Source organism: Coregonus clupeaformis, chromosome 13, assembly GCF_020615455.1.
Source record: "Coregonus clupeaformis isolate EN_2021a chromosome 13, ASM2061545v1, whole genome shotgun sequence".
NCBI classification, from domain to species: Eukaryota; Metazoa; Chordata; class Actinopteri; order Salmoniformes; family Salmonidae; genus Coregonus; species Coregonus clupeaformis.
This window is the reverse complement of record NC_059204.1, coordinates 32,805,352-32,827,021: the sequence shown is the minus strand read 5'-3', so window position 1 is coordinate 32,827,021 and position 21,670 is coordinate 32,805,352. Positions and strand designations below refer to the sequence as shown.

The 21,670-nt window shown below is 43.1% G+C and overlaps 1 protein-coding gene across 2 annotated transcripts in view; it reads left to right on the top strand.

Moving 5' to 3' along the window:
• The window catches only part of kirrel3a (kirre like nephrin family adhesion molecule 3a), a 242,585-nt gene that overhangs the window by 166,977 nt on the left and 53,938 nt on the right, over positions 1-21,670 (top strand). For both annotated transcript variants that reach the window (XM_041893694.2, XM_041893693.2), the window contains exons 4-5: positions 7,142-7,299; positions 11,055-11,205. In XM_041893694.2, the coding sequence (XP_041749628.1) occupies positions 7,142-7,299; positions 11,055-11,205 (309 nt within the window). The remainder of the gene's footprint in view (positions 1-7,141; positions 7,300-11,054; positions 11,206-21,670) is intronic.

The window sequence follows — 21,670 nt, the reverse complement described above, 5'->3', positions numbered from 1 at the left end:
CCTCCATGAAAGCAATTCAGTTCATCATTATCTTAGCAACCTAATGATTCAGTCCATATCTCCTTGAATAGTCCAACAAGTGGCAGCTCTCTGAGAGCTGCAATTCTCATATGAAGTATTTTCATGTAAACCCAAAACTTTGATGGAGAAATGGGCTAGGGACTAAAATGTAACAACTCTAAAAGAACCCAATACCATAACCTTTGTAAAACACTATACAGTTTGTGTCTGGGACTTTTACCATTGAAGACCATTAGAGGCCATAACATTGAAACCATTAGAACTGCTGTAGCTTAATGGTTTGCTTGTTCACCAAGAATGGTCTAACAGTAAATAATCCAGACCTTTTTTGAAGGGAATAAGCCACACTTGGGGGGGCTGTTCCTTGGACACAGATTAAGCGTAAAAGAAGAGAATGATTAACTGAATTGCTTTCATGGAAGACTGGCTTGAATTGTGAGTATGACCACATAATTTATTTTCATCATGAGCCATATCTATTGGTTTTCTACCCAAAGTTGCAAGGGAAATGTTGTGATCTATTTAATAAACATCCTCTGTAGCTCAGCTGGTAGAGCACGGCGCTTGTAACGCCAAGGTAGTGGGTTCGATCCCCGGGACCACCCATACACAAAAAATGTATGCACGCATGACTGTAAGTCGCTTTGGATAAAAGTGTCTGCTAAATGGCATATTATTAAACACAAGAGACCAGCCAAATGGATAAAAGAGTGTGGCAGTATAGCAGGAACATTGACATCTAGTGGTCAAAACATGGTACTTTCACACTACTTTATGTTATATAATGCAAGCGACTTCAATTATGAATTTCTCTGAATCACCAGATTCACATGCAATACTCCAAGCCGCAGTTTCATACCACTTGTCAAACATAGAGAACTGATACTGGATACTGGTTGTTGAGGTTGGATTGGCTTGGGGTATGGGGGGGTCCGTGGGTGTTTTTTGATAGTTTTGGAGGGATTTCTCATGTCTTACTAATTGGTTGGAAGAAGTTTGGTCCGAATCGGATGTTGGGTACTATATGTATTGAGTACTATCTGAATCCTATAAATTAAAATGGCCAATTGGGGTGCAATCATTTAGCTTAACTTCTCTGAGATCAAATTACATTTCAAAAAAATTATGTTTCAGGAATGGCAATCTTACCTGTTTCTAACTACATAAACGATTTCAGAACAATCTGAGATGGTGGGTGTCATGGCTTGCTGAAATGACATGGAACGACTCTGCTGTAACTACCATGAGAATCTAGTCAGTCTAATTCATTCTGTCAATAACCCTCCTATTTACTTGTAGTCAACATATGATATCATTGTAATGTTTTTACTGATAAACCCAGTAAAACAGATGATTAACTTTTCCTCCTAATTAAAACTTGGCTAATGGCAGTTGACATCTTTAAATGTCTTTAACAGTAATAACTTGATAATTGCGTTACATCTGTCATGGATTCACATGGGAGGGAGGGGAGGCATGGCCACAAGTCTTTCTCTGTCTTTTTCTCCATGCTTCATATTTGGTACAACAAATCCTTACCTTCATGAGAGACTGAATCTTCATTCTCCTCCTTTCTCCTCCTGCCTGTGCATCAGTTTACACTGTGCACCTCAGGAGACTCCAGCCAGAGCTGTGACACAAATTGTTCCTTATAACTGTTCCATATCTTGGGCTCTGGGACCCATTACATTCCCATATAAATTAAACACAGTTTAATTAACTTCAGTGGCATCTCTCTTATCTGGGGAGGGAACATTCACTAAGGCACGGTGTGACAGGCAAACTCTGGCAAGTAACCCTACTATGACGCAGAGAGACACAAATGTACTGCCGAAGTGTACTGCCGATCTCCTGCAGTGCCATTTGTTGGCGGTGGGGACATGGTACTCACTCGTTCAATTAGATTTCAATTGATTTGTTTTCTGCAAAGTAATTGTCATTCTATTTCGGACCAAATGCCCCAGGGTGGGCCCTGTCTAAGCGAGTGAAGGGCTACAGTGGCATAGATCAATGCGGGGAAAGTGGGGGGGAAAGCCTTAAAGATCCACAGTAGAGGGAAACAGCACCACTATCTGCCCCACGGCCGTTGTTATTGTTTTGGTTTTGTTGACTAAGCGGAGGTGGGGAGTGCTGGGGGAGCAACGGTATTGCTCACTGTGGAACTGTCATCCTTTCAATTGCCGCATCAAGGTAAAAACAAATGCTGCACATATGCTGCTATTCTATCGCTCTCTCAATGATGGAAAAAAAACTGTGTTCGTTGTTTCCAGTAACTTCTTTGTTGTTGTAATATCGCAAACGGACATGGCAGTTTCAACATTAAGGATTCCAGCTTTAAGAGAAGGGAGAAACTTTAGAAGAGGGAGATAACTTTCAAGAAGGATACGCTGAGAGCCCCCAAAAATGTGTGCTGAGGGCATGCAAACAGCTGACGTGAAGAAGAGGATTGATTAAGTCATTCATCTTAAAGTTCCAAAAGTGAGAGGGCAATGGTGAAGGCACAAACGTGGCACCGCCAGTGAACCCGCCATGAAGGTGATTAATCCGCCCCGGCCGCCAATTCCTGCGAGACGGGCATCTTAAGTTCTCAGAACAAGATCCAGGTACATTTGAAAATGGGTCACATTTTCCCCAAGCTGCCCTTCCCCTCTGTTTTTTTTTCTAAAATGAAATTGCTCTATTTTTCCCTCCTTTCCCCATCTACAGAACTGAATGACTTTGGTCCCTCCCAAGGGGTCAGTGAATCAAGCGGAGAGAAAGAGAATGTAATTCAGTGACAAAGAACCAAGCCCTAGTGTGGATAGAGTGAAAGAGAGAGAGGAGGGTAGAGAGATAACGGGGAGAGAGGAGACTTCCAGCACCCAGCGACAGTAATTAAAGAAAGGGGTGATTAGTCCACCTCTGTGTCGGCCAGCTCATGAGAAATCTATTGACTGGCCACGTTAAATCATCAATTTGGAACCATTAGGCCATGCCACATTCACAAACATGGCGGTAATGATGATGGGTTGAGCCTCTGCGGAGGCCCTCATCTCTCTTTCTCCCCCCTCTCTCTCCCTCTCCTTCTCTCCTTAAATCCTTCTCTCTCTCTCTCTCTCTCTCTCTCTCTCTCTCTCTCTCTCTCTCTCTCTCTCTCTCTCTCTCTCTCTCTCTCTCTCTCTCCCTCCACCTCTCTTTCTCTCTGGGGTCTAACTTGGCTTTGAAGGCCAAACATCACTGCTGATGTTGTGAATTAGGCCCATGTAATGAGTCACACGGTATTAGCTTCTTTGCCGACCCGTTGCAAAAATCAGCTATGACATGACGGACGACTTGTTAACACAACACAAGATCTGGGAGGGTGGGATGGTGAACTCACTGCACTGGTCAGGATTTTATGCAGAGTTCCCAACATAGAATTAGAAATTTAATAGGAACTTTATGGGCCCCAAGGCCTGGTGCTTAGCTGATTCACACCTCCAAGGCCTGTTGCTAAGCTGGTTCACACCTCCAAGGCCTGTTGCTTAGCTGGTTCACAACCACAAGGCCTGTTGCTTAGCTGGTTCACACCTCCAAAGTGTGTGTTGTTGGTGTCTCCCAATGCCAGCTCATCTCAAGTATGAGGCTGTGTCCCAAATGGCACCCTATTCCCTATGCCCAAAAGTAGTGCACTTTAATAGGGAATATGATGCCATTTAAGACTTAGCCTGAGAAAAGGAAGCCGACAGCACAAGAAGGCAGGCAGACAGGCAGGCAGGAAGGCAGACGAGGACAGATGGCTACCAGTAGCGGCTTGTTTAGTGCTCAGATAATAATGTAAATGTGCCTGTTTGTGATATGTTGTGCCAGTGACAGCTGTAGTGTGTCTTGATTTAGCATCACAGAGCGAGAGATATTGAAAATGGTCCTCCTGTATTGCACCAGTTGGAGCAGAAAGGAGCTCCTTGAATTATTCACAGCATCCAGGCTGCTTCTCAAATGGCACCCTATTCCCTATATAGTGCACTACTTTTGAACAGAGCTTTTTGGGCCCTGGTCAAAAGTAGTGCACTATATAGGGAATATGGTGCCATTTGGGACACAGCCCAAGAGAGACTGAAAGCAAACCAAATGCAGCTTGCCAACCTGACATTATTGCCTTCTCGCTTTTCTCATTAGTCTACAGGGAAGAAATAAAAAAGCATAAAGAACATCTTTCTTCCAACTTCATAGTATAACAAAGGGGACTATCAGTGGTTTGAAAACTGATCCTTGTCAATAACAAACAATAAAAAATCTAGTCCCCCAGTAAGATGCAGATGGTATAATTACAGTGGAAACTCAGGGAGGAAATTTCCTCATCATGACTTGATTTTAGAGTACTGTTTCTTTTTAAATATATATAACTCTTGACTGGAACTCCAGCATTGCATCACCTTCATGAAATGACTTCAAATTCCAAAATGTGACCATTTATTCTCACTGTATCCGTTCAAGCTGTGAGTGATGTTTCACTCTTAACATTTTGGAAATTCAAGTAATGTCTTCATCTTCAGATTGTAAAAGATGAAAAAAATGCATTATGCAGATTTTGGTCAAGGTGAAGGTTGTTGAAGCCTTTCGGTATTTACTCTTTCACTTTTTAAATTCTTCCTAAGGTTACTTAACAATATTCATTATTTTCCCTTTGAAAGTCGCCTTTAGCATTCTTTTGATGATTTCATTGGAACTACTTCAAGGCTGTAAAGTGGAATGACTCTTTGATGCGCCTTATAATATCTTATTGTGACCTTTCAACACGTATTGGCTTCTCCATTCTTTCCTCTCCCATTCTCCCCCTCTCTCTTTAAATCTCTCTGAAAACAAGTTCACTGATATTCCCTCTTATATTTATGGAGGGTTAGACGAACAACCATTCAGACTCTCATGGCTCCACGGTTCCTCAAACTGGAGGACAACTTGATCAGTTCTAGATCGGTAACACTATCAGATAAATGACAATATTTTTCCTCCTCACACACTGACCTGAACCGAGCAAGGTTGACAATGTGCGAGGAGATATGAGGAAAAAAGATAGACCAACATTGCTCATAAAGCACTCTGCCACTGTGGAACGGTATTGCTCACTGTGGAACTGTCATCCTTTCAATTGCCGTATTGTAGAAGATAAGAACGGAAGTGGTATTGGCTGCAGCACAGTCACTCTCACAACAGGCAGACGCCTCTTTTTCACTTCGGAGAATTCCATTCTACCTTCTCCGCCTCCTCTGGCCCCCCAGAAGTCAGAAGTGTTCTCTAGCTCTACGAGTCACAATGTAACTGGGCTTACAAAGGTGAAAGCGCTTGCCAGGGCTCTAATCAGTCCTCCCCCAGCTGTGAGGGATGAGTAATGAGCAAAGGGGCCAAGTCCAGGCCCTAATGAAGCCAGCTAGCTCCCTCAAACTCCATCTTCATCAAACTCTCTATCTCTTTAACTCTCCTGCTGCTGCCACCGTTTGTCTGCATGTGGTGAGCTAGCAAGCTATACCTCTCGCCTGAATTACCCCTGGGAGGGAAGAAAAATGTATGACGCTAATTACATTTTAGTCATTTAGCAGACGCTCTTATCCAGAGCGACTTACAGTTAGTGCGTGCATACATAATTTTTTATACTGCCCCCCCGTGGGAATCGAACCCACAACCCTGGCGTTGCAAACACCATGCTCTACCAACTGAGCTACATCCCTGCCAGCCATTCCCTCCCCTACCCTGGACAACTTGTGCACCGCCCCATGGGTCTCCCGGTCGTGGCCGGCTACGACAGAGCCTGGATTCAAACCAGGATCTCTAGTGGCACAGCTAGCACTGCGATGCAGTGCCTTAGACCACTGCGCCACTAGGATGTACTAATGAAGTGAACACAGCGAAGGCAGTAGAGGTGGTGGAAGGTGGCGGTGGTGGTGAACAATGTATGGAATTGAGGTGGTGGTGATGATGATATGCCTTGTTTTGTATCTGTTTCAGGTAATATGTTACATGTGAAGTGCATGGTAGTGCATATTGAGCGTGTTAAGGAGTGAGGGAGAGAGCATTGACATACAGTATGCTGCGCTCGCTCTCTATCTCTCTTTCTCTCGCTCTCCCTCTCTTCCTCTCTCCCTCACTCTCTTTCTTCCAAGCACTCAGGATGTGCCAGCTGCATGTTGCCTTTGATTTAGGCTTGCTCCAGATCTGCTCTCTAATGAGCTGAGTGCTCAATCAATAATTCACTGGAGTTTGAATAAAAATTGAGGGTGATCAGAGATGGTTTCAAACAAGAATGTAATCAGTGCCATTCACCAGCTTGGATTCGGCCAAGCTCTTCCCAACTAGCTACCCTCTTTCCTTCTGCCTTCCTTTCTTTCTTTTGTTCCCTTTTTCTCCTGCATGAAAGGAGGCAGACTCTATGGTTTCTGCTTCCTCTTTTGCCTCAATACGTAATCGCTCACCTGTGGGAAGCATCAGAACCCACTGGGCACAGACGTCAATTCAATGTCTGTTACACTTTGGTTCAACATAATTTCATTGAAATTCTGAGGAAACAACATTGATTCAACCAGTGTGTGCCCAGTGGGAATAGACCAAACAAAGCAGCAGCAAGTGTGAGGATGATGATGTATAGCCTCCATGCAACACAAAGTGTAAACAAATTCTTACCAATTCATGTGTATTTGAGATGTAGGCTACTTGTTAAAAACAAATATGGCTTACAATATTTTGATTAGCACAACTATGTTGTATTTACATAATGCAGCCCACATGCTGCTCAGAAATGAAGTCTATTTTATTCTAGGTTTTTTTACCAGACTGAAACATCAGAAGTGTTAACCTGAGTTGGCATACAATGGCATAGCAATGCCTCTTAAAGGGATAGTTCATCGAAATTGCAAAACAACATATTGATTTCCATGTACACTTGCATTGGTTTTGGGCCAAAAATTCTAAGTTAGCATTTAGAGACAGTGGCCAGGTTAACTAAACAAATCATGGATTGCTGTTTTACGTTGTCCACAAACTGCTTACAAGGTAAGAAAACCAATATGTCATTTAGGTGAACTACTAAGCCTTTAACTGCTCTACAACAGTACACATTTTACAGAATGCAATGCAATTTAACTAAATCCATCTTTATCGTCCCCCATAGTTCCCCCTGAAGACCCTGTGATTGTGGGGGCCCCCGTGGTAAGCCTAAGGGCCGGCGACCCCCTCAACCTGACATGCCACGCCGACAATTCCAAGCCTGCTGCCTCGATCATCTGGATCCGCAACGGGCAGGTCCTGAATGGCGCCATGTACTCTAAGGTATGGAGGGGTTGCATTTTTCATTTCACTGTAGACTGGGTATGGTTTGGGCTAGTTTTGATTGATCTCTGTGCTGAACTGACTCTTTCAAAAGGACAGCTCTATTTGTATGTATTGGAGCGAATTCATGGGTAGCCCCGACCGGGACTCAAACCTGGGTCCAACGACTACCAACGGAACAGCTTAGCCATTACACCAAGAAATTCAAACTGGATTCAGGTCGCTACACTATCCCCTTCCTACAAAAAGAGCGCCCCACGCTTCTTTATCTCAAGTCCCTCATTCCCAGGCTTGCCTTTGATGGCCTCACAGTAGCGTCACCCCACTTCTGACACCAATATATAGAATTCAGGGGGTTGCTCTGACCAGAACTGCAGCAAATGTCAACGCAACCTTTCCACTTCACTGTGCTGTATGTATGTAGGTATGTACAGTGGGGAAAAAAGGTATTTAGTCAGCCACCAATTGTGCAAATTCTCCCACTTAAAAAGATGAGAGAGGCCTGTAATTTTCATCATAGGTACACGTCAACTATGACAGACAAAATGAGGAAAAAAAATCCGGAAAATCACATTGTAGGATTTTTAATGAATTTATTTTCAAATTATGGTGGAAAATAAGTATTTGGTCAATAACAAAAGTTTCTCAATACTTTGTTATATACCCTTTGTTGGCAATGACACAGGTCAAACGTTTTCTGTAAGTCTTCACAAGGTTTTCACACACTGTTGCTGGTATTTTGGCCCATTCCTCCATGCAGATCTCATCTAGAGCAGTGATGTTTTGGGGCTGTCGCTGGGCAACACAGACTTTCAACTCCCTCCAAAGATTTTCTATGGGGTTGAGATCTGGAGACTGGCTAGGCCACTCCAGGACCTTGAAATGCTTCTTACGCGAAGCCACTCCTTCTTTGCTCGGGCAGTGTGTTTGGGATCATTGTCATGCTGAAAGACCCAGCCACGTTTCATCTTCAATGCCCTTGCTGATGGAAGGAGGTTTTCACTCAAAATCTCACGATACATGGCCCCATTCATTCTTTCCTTTACACGGATCAGTCGTCCTGGTCCCTTTGCAGAAAAACAGCCCCAAAGCATGATGTTTCCACCCCCATGCTTCACAGTAGGTATGGTGTTCTTTGGATGCAACTCAGCATTCTTTGTCCTCCAAACACGACGAGTTGAGTTTTTACCAAAAAGTTATATTTTGGTTTCATCTGACCATATGACATTCTCCCAATCCTCTTCTGGATCATCCAAATGCACTCTAGCAAACTTCAGACGGGCCTGGACATGTACTGGCTTAAGCAGGGTGACACGTCTGGCACTGCAGGATTTGAGTCCCTGGCGGCGTAGTGTGTTACTGATGGTAGGCTTTGTTACTTTAGTCCCAGCTCTCTGCAGGTCATTCACTAGGTCCCCCCCGTGTGGTTCTGGGATTTTTGCTCACCGTTCTTGTGATCATTTTGACCCCACGGGGGTGAGATCTTGCGTGGAGCCCCAGATCGAGGGAGATTATCAGTGGTCTTGTATGTCTTCCATTTCCTAATAATTGCTCCCACAGTTGATTTCTTCAAACCAAGCTGCTTACCTATTGCAGATTCAGTCTTCCCAGCCTGGTGCAGGTCTACAATTTTGTTTCTGGTGTCATTTGACAGCTCTTTGGTCTTGGCCATAGTGGAGTTTGGAGTGTGACTGTTTGAGGTTGTGGACAGGTGTCTTTTATACTGATAACAAGTTCAAACAGGTGCCATTAATACAGGTAACGAGTGGAGGACAGAGGAGCCTCTTAAAGAAGAAGTTACAGGTCTGTGAGAGCCAGAAATCTTGCTTGTTTGTAGGTGACCAAATACTTATTTCCCACCATAATTTGCAAATAAATTCATAAAAAATCCTACAATGTGATTTTCTGGAGAAAAAAAATCTCAATTTGTCTGTCATAGTTGACGTGTACCTATGATGAAAATTACAGGCCTCTCTCATCTTTTTAAGTGGGAGAACTTGCACAATTGGTGGCTGACTAAATACTTTTTTCCCCCACTGTATTATTATACTTAAAGTACAAGACATAAATCTAGATATGTTGTACTCACTAAAGAATATAATAATAATAGGAAATTAAGTTTGCATAAATAAATTGATTGTGCACTTCAAATGTGTCCTTTGGCCCTTGATAAGAGGTGTGCTCTCTCCTCTTCATATCTTCCTCTCTGCTCCTGCCTTCCATTCCTCCACACAGCTGTCCTAAAAAAGGCCTCGCTCCGTCAGTTTAATGACAGCTGAGATGTTTTATTTGATCCATAGGGCAAGATGGAGAACTCATGTTGTGCATTCAACATGACGAAAAAAGTGAAAGCATTCCATCACTCTACATTATGGATGTGTTCTTGGTCAATTTGTTCACTTTGTCAGCCCTGGGTAGGAAACTGAGAAAGTGAGAGGCGCATTTAAAGGAGCGGTCCCATGACAATCTCACAGTGTAATTTTGCTTGTTCCGGGGTGAGCCTAACCCAAACAAACCCACTGGAGAGCGCTCCCTTCACTCAATATAAGCCCATAAATTAGACAGAGGCAAGCCACTTAGACGTGTTTATTATTGTATCAGGATTTGGAGGGGCAGTGTATAGTTACTTTGTAAGTACTTAGTATCAACATCTGTATATCACATTTGATATGTATCACATAATTTAAATTTTAGTAATTTAGCAGATGCTCATATCCAGAGCGACTTACAGGATTAATTAAGGTTAAATGCTCAAGGACACATCTTTCAGTTCGGAGATTCGAACCAGCAACCTTTCAGTTACTGACCCAATGCTCTTAACCGCTAGGCTACCTGCCACCCATCATGTCATATTATTTACATGTCACATTGTTAGGATGAAAAGTATTTTTGATTCTTCTCAATCTGGTAACAGCTCCATTTAAATGCATCAGGAATGTTTTGGAGACAGGGAACCAATATGTTTCATCTTTATCCAATGATGAGGCTGGGTTTTGGATTCACATACTTTGAGTCAGATCATGACTTGATGTGGCATATAAAGGCATGCAGATTGAGAAGGCAAACGATAGTGAGACGACTGGTTCCATCTGTCCAGTATGACATGCAGGTTGACGTGTATTGGGATGAGTCTTGTCCTGGAGGCAGAACTAAGTGATTTCCGCTAAATAGGCCAGCTGCAAAGTCAAAATTGGCTATATTGTGCAAATTCATGAAAACAAAAAATGTATTTAAGGTTAGGGTTAGGTATTAGGGTTATCAGTGTGGTTAGGGTTAAGGTTAGGGTTCAGGTTTAAAATCAGATCTTATGACTTTGTGGCTGTGCCAGCTAGTGACCGCTCTAAAGAGCTGCCCCCAGAACAAGATTCATGACGAAAAACCTAACCTGCATATGAAATCAGTCAATAATGTATACCACTAAACTCTATTACTATGTCATTACAAATATGTAACTACTATGATATTACTATGTAATTCAGGGCAAGATATACATGAGATTTATGGGAAAAAATGGAACACTCCTATAGGTCATACAGTACGCATATTGCATGATGTACTGTAAACCTATTGCTCCCCACCTACTGTAGAAGGTTGTACTTGCAATGGCTGTGATATGTGGTTGTCTTATCTACCTTAGTTGCTCTAATCACTCTGGATTAGAATGCTAAATGAACACAAGGCAAGTGTAATGAAAGTAAGACATCTTGTAACGGTAATAGCTAGTGATAATCTTTGGTCTTTTATTGATTCCTCAGACACTGTTGCGGGATGGGCGAAGGGAGAGCACGGTCAGCACACTCTACCTCTCTGCCTCCAACATCGAGACAGGCCAACGGATCACATGTCGGGCCTCAAACAAGGCAGCGCCCAATGGGAAAGATGCCATCGTTACCATCGATATCCAACGTGAGTACAGCGTCCCATAGCTCACACCATGGAAGTGATCTATTCTAGGGTGTTTGGAAGGAATAGTCCCGACTGATCTAGGGTGTGATTTTTTTTTGGGGGGGATGCACTGTGTGAAAACCTACACTACATGACCAAAAGCATGTGGACGACTGCTCGTCGAACATCTCATTCCAAAATCATGGGCATCCCTTTGCTGCTATAACAGCCTCCACACTTCTGGGAAGGATTTCCACTAGATGTTGGAACATTGCTTTGTGGACTTGCTTCCATTCAGCCACAAGAGCATTAGTGAGGTCGGGCACTGATGTTGGGCGATTAGGCCTGGCTCGCAGTCAGCGTTCCAATTCATCCCAAAGGTGTTCGATGGGGTTGAGGTCAGGGCTCTGTGCTGCCAGTCAAGTTCTTCCACACCGATCTCAACAAACTATTTCTGTATGGACCTCGCTTTGTGCATTGTCATGCTGAAACAGGAAAGGACCTTCCTCAAACTGCTGCCACAAAGTTGGAAGCACAGAATCATCTAGAATGTCATTGTATGCTGTAGCATTAAGATTTCTCTTCACTGGAACTAAGGGGCTAGCCCGAACCATGAAAAACAGCCCCAGACCATTATTCCTCCGCCACCAAACTTTACAGTTGGCACTATGCATTGGGGCAGGTAGCGTTCTCCTGGCATCCACAAAACCCAGATTCGTCCGTCGGACTGCCAGATGGTGAAGCGGGATTAATCACTCCAGAGAGCGCGTTTCCACTGCTCCAGAGTCCAATGGGGGCGAGCTTTACACCACACCAGCCGACACTTGGCATTGCGCATGGTGATCTTAGGATTGTGTGCCGCTGCTCGGCCATGGAAACCCATTTCATGAAGCTCCCGACAAACAGTTCCTGTGCTGACTTTGCTTCCAGAGGCAGTTTGGAACTCTGTAGTGAGTGTTGCAACCGAGGACAGACATTTTAAGCGCTACGCGCTTCAGCACTCGGCGGTCCCGTTCTGTGAGCTTGTGTGGCCTACCACTTACGGCAGAGCCGTTGTTGCTCCTAGACGTTTCCACTTCACAATAACAGCACTTACAGTTGACATGGGCAGCTCTAGCAGGTCAGAAATTTGATGAACTGACTTCTTGGAAAGGTGGCATCCTATTGCAGTGCCACGCTGAAAGTCACTGAGCTCTTCAGTAAGGCCATTCTACTGCCAATGTTTGTCTATGGAGATTGCATGCCGGTGTGCTCGATTTTATACACCTGTCAGCAACGGGTGTGGCTGAAATAGCCAAATCCACTAATTTGAAGGGGTGTCCACATACTTTTGTATGTATAGGGTACATTCTATTCATTCACAACAAACAGTTGATATCTGTTTATAATGTTCTATTGATCAGTGAGAGAAAAGGCTCTTGTTTCAAAACTCATCCATTGGTCTATCTATCTGAACAATTAAATGCTCTATTTATCCTATTTCTACTGCAGAATTCTACCCCTAACATTGCACGTGCTAACCCAACATTTCCAATATTTCTTAACCTTATTTGGCTGGGTTTTCACAAACATTGTTGAAATGTGAATTCTATGAAATGCAGCACTTCCCATTCAAAGGAAAATTGGTCTGGAAGCACAATGGAAGAGATAATGTATTTGATGAAGATGAACGATGTCACGATCTTAGCCAATGAAAGTAAATGTTAGTGTTTGCCATTTTATTCTTCCTGTGTGTGTTGCCACTGTGTGCGCTTTTCTTTTTTTCTTTCTGCCTCTCGCCCTGCCACTAATCAAAATACTATCATAAGAGATTCCTTCCGAATAGTGAAAAATGGGCCCCCTCTGTACAAAATTCAATTGTCAGATGATATTATTTGATCACAAAAACCATTTGCCATAAGTTATGCATTTCAAACAAAGGCCTTTCGCATCCCTCACAGCTCCTTCAAAGCTATTAAGTATGACTAATAAAGCAGAAAATACTATTCAAGGATCCATTACTCTTGACAGCTCCATTCTTCCTCGTACATTCTTTATATTTTTGGTGTGTCATCCAAAAGGAATCCTCTCCCCAAGCCTGGGCACGGGGAGAGGCAGAAACGAGAGCCCTAACCGATTAGCCGTTGTTGTGTGCACTGTCAGAGAGGGGCCTAATCGTTTTGTCATGCAAAACAATGGCGCCGTTTTTTCGTCTCCTTACGGCAAGTCAACTGCTGTATGAAAGCAAATGTTTGATTCTGCCCTAGCTCTTTCTGTCTGGGTAGCCTTGAGTTAGCCTGAAATAAAATACATATGTAGAATAGAAGGCAGCAGCAGCAACACTGGAGCTATAGTTGCTGTTTGTCCTTGGTAATGAACTGCAACAGCGCAGAGTTGAGGACAGGACTCCCCCAATAAAACACAAGGAAGCAATTTAGCAATGTAGAATGCCAGCCATAAGCCACAAGCCACAGGCTCCCCTGTTAGCCAGGGTGAGGGGGTGGGAACAGGTGTTGGATTAATAAGTGATGACAGCGCATGGTGAGGTGGAGAGGCCATGAGGCTCCTGGAGGTCCTTTGGGGAACCGCAGACTGCCACCAGGGGCGCCATACTGTCACAGTAGCCAGTTAATATTGATGAGAGGCAGCTGTCGGTTTGGGTGGCGGTGGCAGGTGGTGTGAGACGCACACACACAGACACATGCCCCAGAATGCATTGGGCAGAAGGCAGACAAACATTGGGGAGGTGGATTAGCACGGGGTCCGTCGAGTCGGCGACTCCAATCACGTCAGGCATTCTCTCGCGGCTCATAGGAGTGTTCTAATGGACTATTAGCATATTTCTCTAAGCTCTGTCCATTTGAATGTGTTCCTGACCAGCTGGATATCTGTGATGATGCTCTATACAGTAGAAATGAGCATACAGGGTTGTTTATAAGCAGTGGGAAAAAATTATTTTACAGCTCACTGTTCACCAGGTAGTTAGTTAGCAATTCTAATTGCGTTGTAATTACGCTTCTGCTTCTTTGAGAATTATTGACACAAGCGTCACTATGTATAATTTGGTACCCAATAAGTTACCACTTGTGTTGAAGTATTTGAGTTATGTACCGAAAAGTATCCATTGTTACCAAATAGTTTATGTAGTTAATACCATGGAACTAACAGTAAGTAGCAGCTAACGCCTCGAACACACCTACAGCGTCATTGCGCAAAATGTTACACTGCATCATCTAGATATGTGTGCAACAAAAGTTCAACATTCACCTTCTGCTACCATTTCTGTCAAGCCGTCTACAATTTGATGCATACGCTCGATAAATCCAACGTATGCACAGGGGTGCAACTTTCACTGGGGACACGGGGGACATGACCACCCCACATTCTAAAATTACATTTATTCCCCATTACATACATCACCAGTAGTAGCCTACATTTACCGTTAATTCCCACATTTCTAATCAGCAACATTTGTTTGGTTATGGTCATTTCTGTTATTGCATTCAATATATTATTATTACTATCATTTACCTTTCTGATTGTGAGAAACAAGTTTTTGTATATTTCATTCCATTTACGAGTTTTGTCAATTTATTAATCGTCTTTGGTTTGAAACGCTCCTGTCAATGTTGAGTAAGGATGCGCACCTGATTACGCATATAGAAGTAGGACTAGTCTACCTGGCCTGCGCGCAAATGTAGGCCTATAAATGTGCCCATTTGGGGATGTCTGATAGTATTTCTGATTGTCTTAACTCACCACCACTAATGACCTGTGAGCTTCTCAAAGTCATTTTTATTCACCTCAAACAGCAAGTAAACAAAGTCTGTTTTTAGAATAAATTGAGAATGACAATAGTTCCTCAAAGTATTTGAACAATATTTCCAGCTCTCTCCCTTTCGATAACCACTCAGCATGAAAGGGAAAAATGTAATGCTCTGATCTAGTGGAAAAATCATAAAATACCTGATTGCTTCTTATCCCTTGCACAGCTGTGTCTGTCCCGAGCTCAGTGGCTCGGAAAACTCTGAGGGCCCCGAATATTTATACAATGTTTAAAGTTTGCTAGCGCAAGTTTTGTGGCGACCCAGTTGATAGTTGATAAAATGTTTCAAGATCGTTGCAGACAGGCCATGTGTAGCCAATGTGATTTATTGGATATTTATTTTTATCAGGATATTTTCTAAATGCCGGCTGCAATGTTTTTGTGTTGGCTTTATGTAGCTTATTATTACATAGTTGGCAATGGCAACAAAAGTTACTTTTAGATTTGTATACTTTTCATTTAGATTTAGATAGAATATAGATTAACCACAGACAATGATTTTGAGATACAAAGACTATTATAAATTAAATTAAACTGTTCCATGAAAATGTGCATATGATAATCATATCTGGCACACAGATTGGGAGAAATGGTAAGATAAATTGGCACTCCAAATGGAAAAGGTTACCGACCGCTGGTGTAGCCTATTACCGGCAACTTCAGGAGCATAATGGCAGAATCTGTGAAGGCCAGCAGCAGTGGGAGAAGGAGGGTCGGGGAACAGGTTTTTTTCTTAAGTCATTTGTGTGTCTTCATTATGTACATATAGCCTAGTTGATTGTATTAAAAGACATAGGATGTGTCTATAGAGGCCTATGGAAAAATAGACAATGTGAGAATGTGATTTGAAGGAGTCAGGCGCAGAAGGGTAAATCACTGAATACAGAGTTTATTCCGTAGTACACAGTTACGCTGGATAGCGTCAACAGCACAGGGCATAATACAGGCGCACTGGAACACAATACAGGCACACAGGGAGAAATAACCCCGGCAATACAAAGTACGGGTAGCTCAACCGAGCTACACTCATCTTCACATAAAACAATCACCCACAAGGACAAGGGGGCAGAGGGAACACTTATACACAGACAAATGAGGGGATATGAACCAGGTGTGTGTAATTAACAAGACAAGACAAATGGAATGATGATATATGGAGCGGCAGTGGCTAGTAAGCCGGTGACAATGAACGCCGAAGCCTGCCGAACAAGGAGGGGAGGCAGCCTCGGCAGAAGTCGTGACAGACGTTTTAAAATGTAGACCAATCGATTGGTCGAAAGAAAAGACTACTGTTGTTGGACCAAGATTATTTTTAGTTGGGGACAGCCCTAGTAGAAATGCAGAAAATGCGCTTTAGATGCCCCAATAAATTCTGAGGGAGGACCTGTGCAATGTTATGTCCCCCCCCACACACACTTCTAAAACCAAAGTTGCACCCCTGCATATGCTCCACACAGAACACACTGCAACTGCCTCTGCAATGCAATGCTGCAAGGCAAATACAGTGTTCCATTGAAATGAATGTACTTCTGGTGTACCAAAACACAATGACGCTGTAGGTGTGGTAGAGGCGGAAATCCTCTGTGGGGAGACAAACAGATAGGTTCATTACATTACATCATGTCCTTGATTTGTTTATTAGCAGAGTGATGTGTCTAATTGGCAGGCAGCTAATGTGCTGTACCACAGATATCCTTGAGCTTTCATCATTCCAACATCATTATTTGTTCTGGCACCCACCCAAATATAACAATGAATTCAAACATGAAATTAAAATCCTTGTAGCAACAACCTTCACAATCAAAGTGGTCTTTAACGTGGCCTTTAATCACATCATTTGTCTACTACAAATACATTCTTGTTGATACCTGCATGCACAATACTATCAGTACTATACAGTGTCCATATTAGGACAACAAGTCCTGCTGAGACTAAGGCTGTCCTAATATGGACACGGTAGCGTTACTTTGCTGTATCGGTAAAGTGCATTTTACCCACACAAGATGATACTGTAAACCACAGGTACACTCCCCATAAAGTGAGGGAAAAAAGTATTTGATCCCCTGCTGATTTTGTACGTTTGCCCACTGACAAAGACATGATCAGTCTCTAATTTTAATGGTAGGTTTATTTGAACAGTGAGAGACAGAATAACAACAAAGAAATCCAGAAAAACACATGTTAAAGATGTTATAAATTGATTTGCATTTTAATTAGGGAAATAAGTATTTGACCCCTCTGCAAAACATGACTTAGTACTTGGTGGCAAAACCCTTGTTGGCAATCACAGAGGTCAGACGTTTCTTGTAGTTGGCCACCAGGTTTACACACATCTCAGGAGGCATTTTGTCCCACTCCTCTTTGCAGATCTTCTCCAAGTCATTAAGGTTTCGAGGCTGACGTTTGGCAATTCGAACCTTCAGCTCCCTCCACAGATTTTCAATGGGATTAAGTTCTGGAGACTGGCTAGGCCACTCCAGAACCTTAATGTGCTTCTTCTTGAGCCACTCCTTTGTTGCCTTGGCCATGTGTTTTGGGTCATTGTTATGCTGGAATACCCATCCACGACCCATTTTCAATGCCTTGGCTGAGGGAAGGAGGTCTCACCCAAGATTTGACGGTACATGGCCCGTCCATCGTCCCTTTGATGCGGTGAAGTTGTCCTGTCCCCTTAGCAGAAAAACACCCCCAAAGCATAATGTTTCCACCTCCATGTTTGACGTGGGGATGGTGTTCTTGGGGTCATAGGCAGCATTCCTCCTCCTCCAAACACGGCGAGTTGAGTTGATGCCAATGAGCTCGATTTTGGTCTCATCTGACCACAACACTTTCACCCAGTTCTCCTCAGAATCATTCAGATGTTCATTGGCAAACTTCCAGCCTTGTGTAGGTCTACAATCTTGTCCCTGACATCCTTGGAGAGCTCTTTGGTCTTGGCCATGGTGGAGAGTTTGGAATCTGATTGATTGATTGCTTCTGTGGACAGGTGTCTTTTATACAGGTAACAAACTGAGATTAGGAGCGCTCCCTTAAAGAGTGTGCTCCTAATCTCAGCTCGTTACCTGTATAAAAGACACCTGGGTGCCAGAAATCTTTCTGATTGAGAGGTGGTCAAATATGTATTTCCCTCATTAAAATGCAAATCAATTTAAAAACATTTTTAACATGCGTTTTTCTGGATTTTTTTGTTGTTATTCTGTCTCTGTTCAAATAAACCTACCATTAAATTTATAGACTGATCATTTCTTTGTCAGTGGGCAAACGTACAAAATCAGCAGGGGATCAAATACTTTTTTCCTTCACTGTATGTAATACATACTTTATGTATGTAAGTACTTTCATGTACATTTCTACAGTACAGTAAGCACTCTGTACCCAAGGGTGATACTGTGCATAACAAAAATTTTAAAATAAATAAGTATCCCCCAAAACTTTTTTTGAGGTCCTTTAATATTTTCTTGGCTCTGCTTCCTCATCAGTGGAAACACATTGAGCTGCAAGGATCAATGCACAAGAGGGCCGCGAGGCCGCAGGCCTCCAGGAGTAATTACAGTGAGGGAAAAAAGTATTTGATCCCCTGCTGATTTTGTACGTTTGCCCACTGACAAAGACATGATCAGTCTATAATTTTAATGGTAGTTTTATTTGAACAGTGAGAGACAGAATAACAACAACAAAATCCAGAAAAACGCATGTCAAAAATGTTATGAATTGATTTGCATTTTAATGAGGGAAATAAGTATTTGACCCCTCTGCAAAACATGACTTAGTACTTGGTGGCAAAACCCTTGTTGGCAATCACAGAGGTCAGACGTTTCTTGTAGTTGGCCACCAGGTTTGCACACATCTCAGGAGGGATTTTGTCCCACTCCTCTTTGCAGATCTTCTCCAAGTCATTAAGGTTTCGAGGCTGACGTTTGGCAACTCGAACCTTCAGCTCCCTCCACAGATTTTCTATGGGATTAAGGTCTGGAGACTGGCTAGGCCACTCCAGAACCTTAATGTGCTTCTTCTTGAGCCACTCCTTTGTTGCCTTGGCCGTGTGTTTTGGGTCATTGTCATGCTGGAATACCCATCCACGACCCATTTTCAATGCCCTGGCTGAGGGAAGGAGGTTCTCATCCAAGATTTGACGGTACATGGCCCCGTCCATCGTCCCTTTGATGCGGTGAAGTTGTCCTGTCCCCTTAGCAGAAAAACACCCCCAAAGCATAATGTTTCCACCTCCATGTTTGATGGTGGGGATGGTGTTCTTGGGGTCATAGGCAGCATTCCTCCTCCTCCAAACACGGCGAGTTGAGTTGATGCCAAAGAGCTCGATTTTGGTCTCATCTGACCACAACACTTTCACCCAGTTCTCCTCTGAATCATTCAGATGTTCATTGGCAAACTTCAGACGGGCCTGTATATGTGCTTTCTTGAGCAGGGGGACCTTGCGGGCGCTGCAGGATTTCAGTCCTTCACGGCATAGTGTGTTACCAATTGTTTTATTGGTGACTATGGTCCCAGCTGCCTTGAGATCATTGGACAAGATCCTCCCGTGTAGTTCTGGGCTGATTCCTCACCGTTCTCATGATCATTGCAACTCCACGAGGTGAGATCTTGCATGGAGCCCCAGGCCGAGGGAGATTGACAGTTATTTTGTGTTTCTTCCATTTGCGAATAATCGCACCAACTGTTGTCACCTTCTCACCAAGCTGCTTGGCGATGGTCTTGTAGCCCATTCCAGTCTTGTGTAGGTCTACAATCTTGTCCCTGACATCCTTGGAGAGCTCTTTGGTCTTGGCCATGGTGGAGAGTTTGGAATCTGATTGATTGATTGCTTCTGTGGACAGGTGTCTTTTATACAGGTAACAAGCTGAGATTAGGAGCACTCCCTTTAAGAGTGTGCTCCTAATCTCAGCTCGTTACCTGTATAAAAGACACCTGGGAGCCAGAAATCTTTCTGATTGAGAGGGGGTCAAATACTTATTTCCCTCATTAAAATGCAAATCAATATATAACATTTTTGACATGCGTTTTTCTGGATCTTTTTGTTGTTATTCTGTCTCTCACTGTTCAAATAAACCTACCATTAAAATTATAGACTGATCATTTCTTTGTCAGTGGGCAAACGTACAAAATCAGCAGGGGATCAAATACTTTTTTCCCTCACTGTACATATAGTGGATAATAGCAGTACAGGAATAATGGTGGGGAGAGGGAATTAATAGCCAGATGCAGATGTGCTATGTCCACCAGGCCCCTGGGCACCTCACAAAGACACAGACAAAGACACACACACACACACACACACACACACACATACATACATACACACACACACACACACATGGGCGCACATGGGCATGCACATACACATACACAGGGTCACACACAAACACACACAAACACAGAGGGTCACACACACAGGGCACACACACACACTCTCGATCTCTCAAACAGCCACACACACACACACACACACACACACAGGCACACGCGCTATCTCTTCACAGCAAAGACATACTCACTCTGCCAGCTAAAGTAAGAAGAGTGCTTCATCAAGCTGAAAGAAGCTACTCGGTCTCCCCCAGGAGTCAGCTAGCATTCACTAAAATAGCCCCATACATTTACGTTCACCAAGAGGTATCTATCTCTCTATTACAATGACCCCATTAGCAACTTCACAGGTTGTTTTGACCGAAGGCTCCCATGGAACATGATACGTGAGCTTAATGGGGATAAGGTGTATGACTGTGACTGTGAGCCCATTTTTGGCATTACATTCATCATTTCATTGTCAATAGCTAGGTTTCCATCCAATTTGAGACAGATTTTCATGTGAATATTCTAAAATCTGCATAAACAATATGCAAATATTTCCACCAGAGATGTGTTTCCGTCAAACAGATTTTTTGCAGATAAAAGGCTGTGTGAGATGACGTAGTGCACATAAACATTTATTTCACCGTAAAATTCCCATGTACCGAATGAAAAATACAAGTTAAATGGGTTTCCATCGCATTTTCAACTCTACTAATGGTTTTGTCACAAAAACTGTTGCATAATATAGCAAATGTGGTCTTGGCACATGCGCTCTAGCCAACAGCTCGCAGATACAGTATGGGTAGGCTACCTACATTATGAGATTATTATGGATAAGACCGATATTATTATTATTTGTCAAACGGCAGCCAAGCATCAATCATCATGTCACCAGTAGAAGGCCCTCGATATTTATTGGAAAAGAGCATCAAGCTCATCACCTTGCACATTCACCTGCCTGTGAAGTTTGTCAAAACTTATTTAATCTGTAGCCTAATAAACTGCATGCTTTCCTGAGTCGTAGTGGGAGGACCACACAACATATCATCGCGTGACTCTAAGTTTACTTCGATATGATGGTTAGAATATCAATATTTGCGCATAAAGGAATTTTCACCTCGATTTCTCGCATAATGAATTGTCTGTCGGCATTTATAAAATTGTACTGGCATTTCATGTTTCCATCAGCCCGGTCGTGGAAGCGTATTTCTAATGTCTTGTCAGCCTGTTTCTTTGGCGAACCTCCATTTGCTGCCGTTTCTCGGCTAATGAGTCAGTGTTGTGTCTACAACTTCAACTCCCACCCATTTGTAAGATGGTTGCTCACTGCTCATACATGGTCGAAGTCAACTCTGGAGTACTCTTTCTAATCTC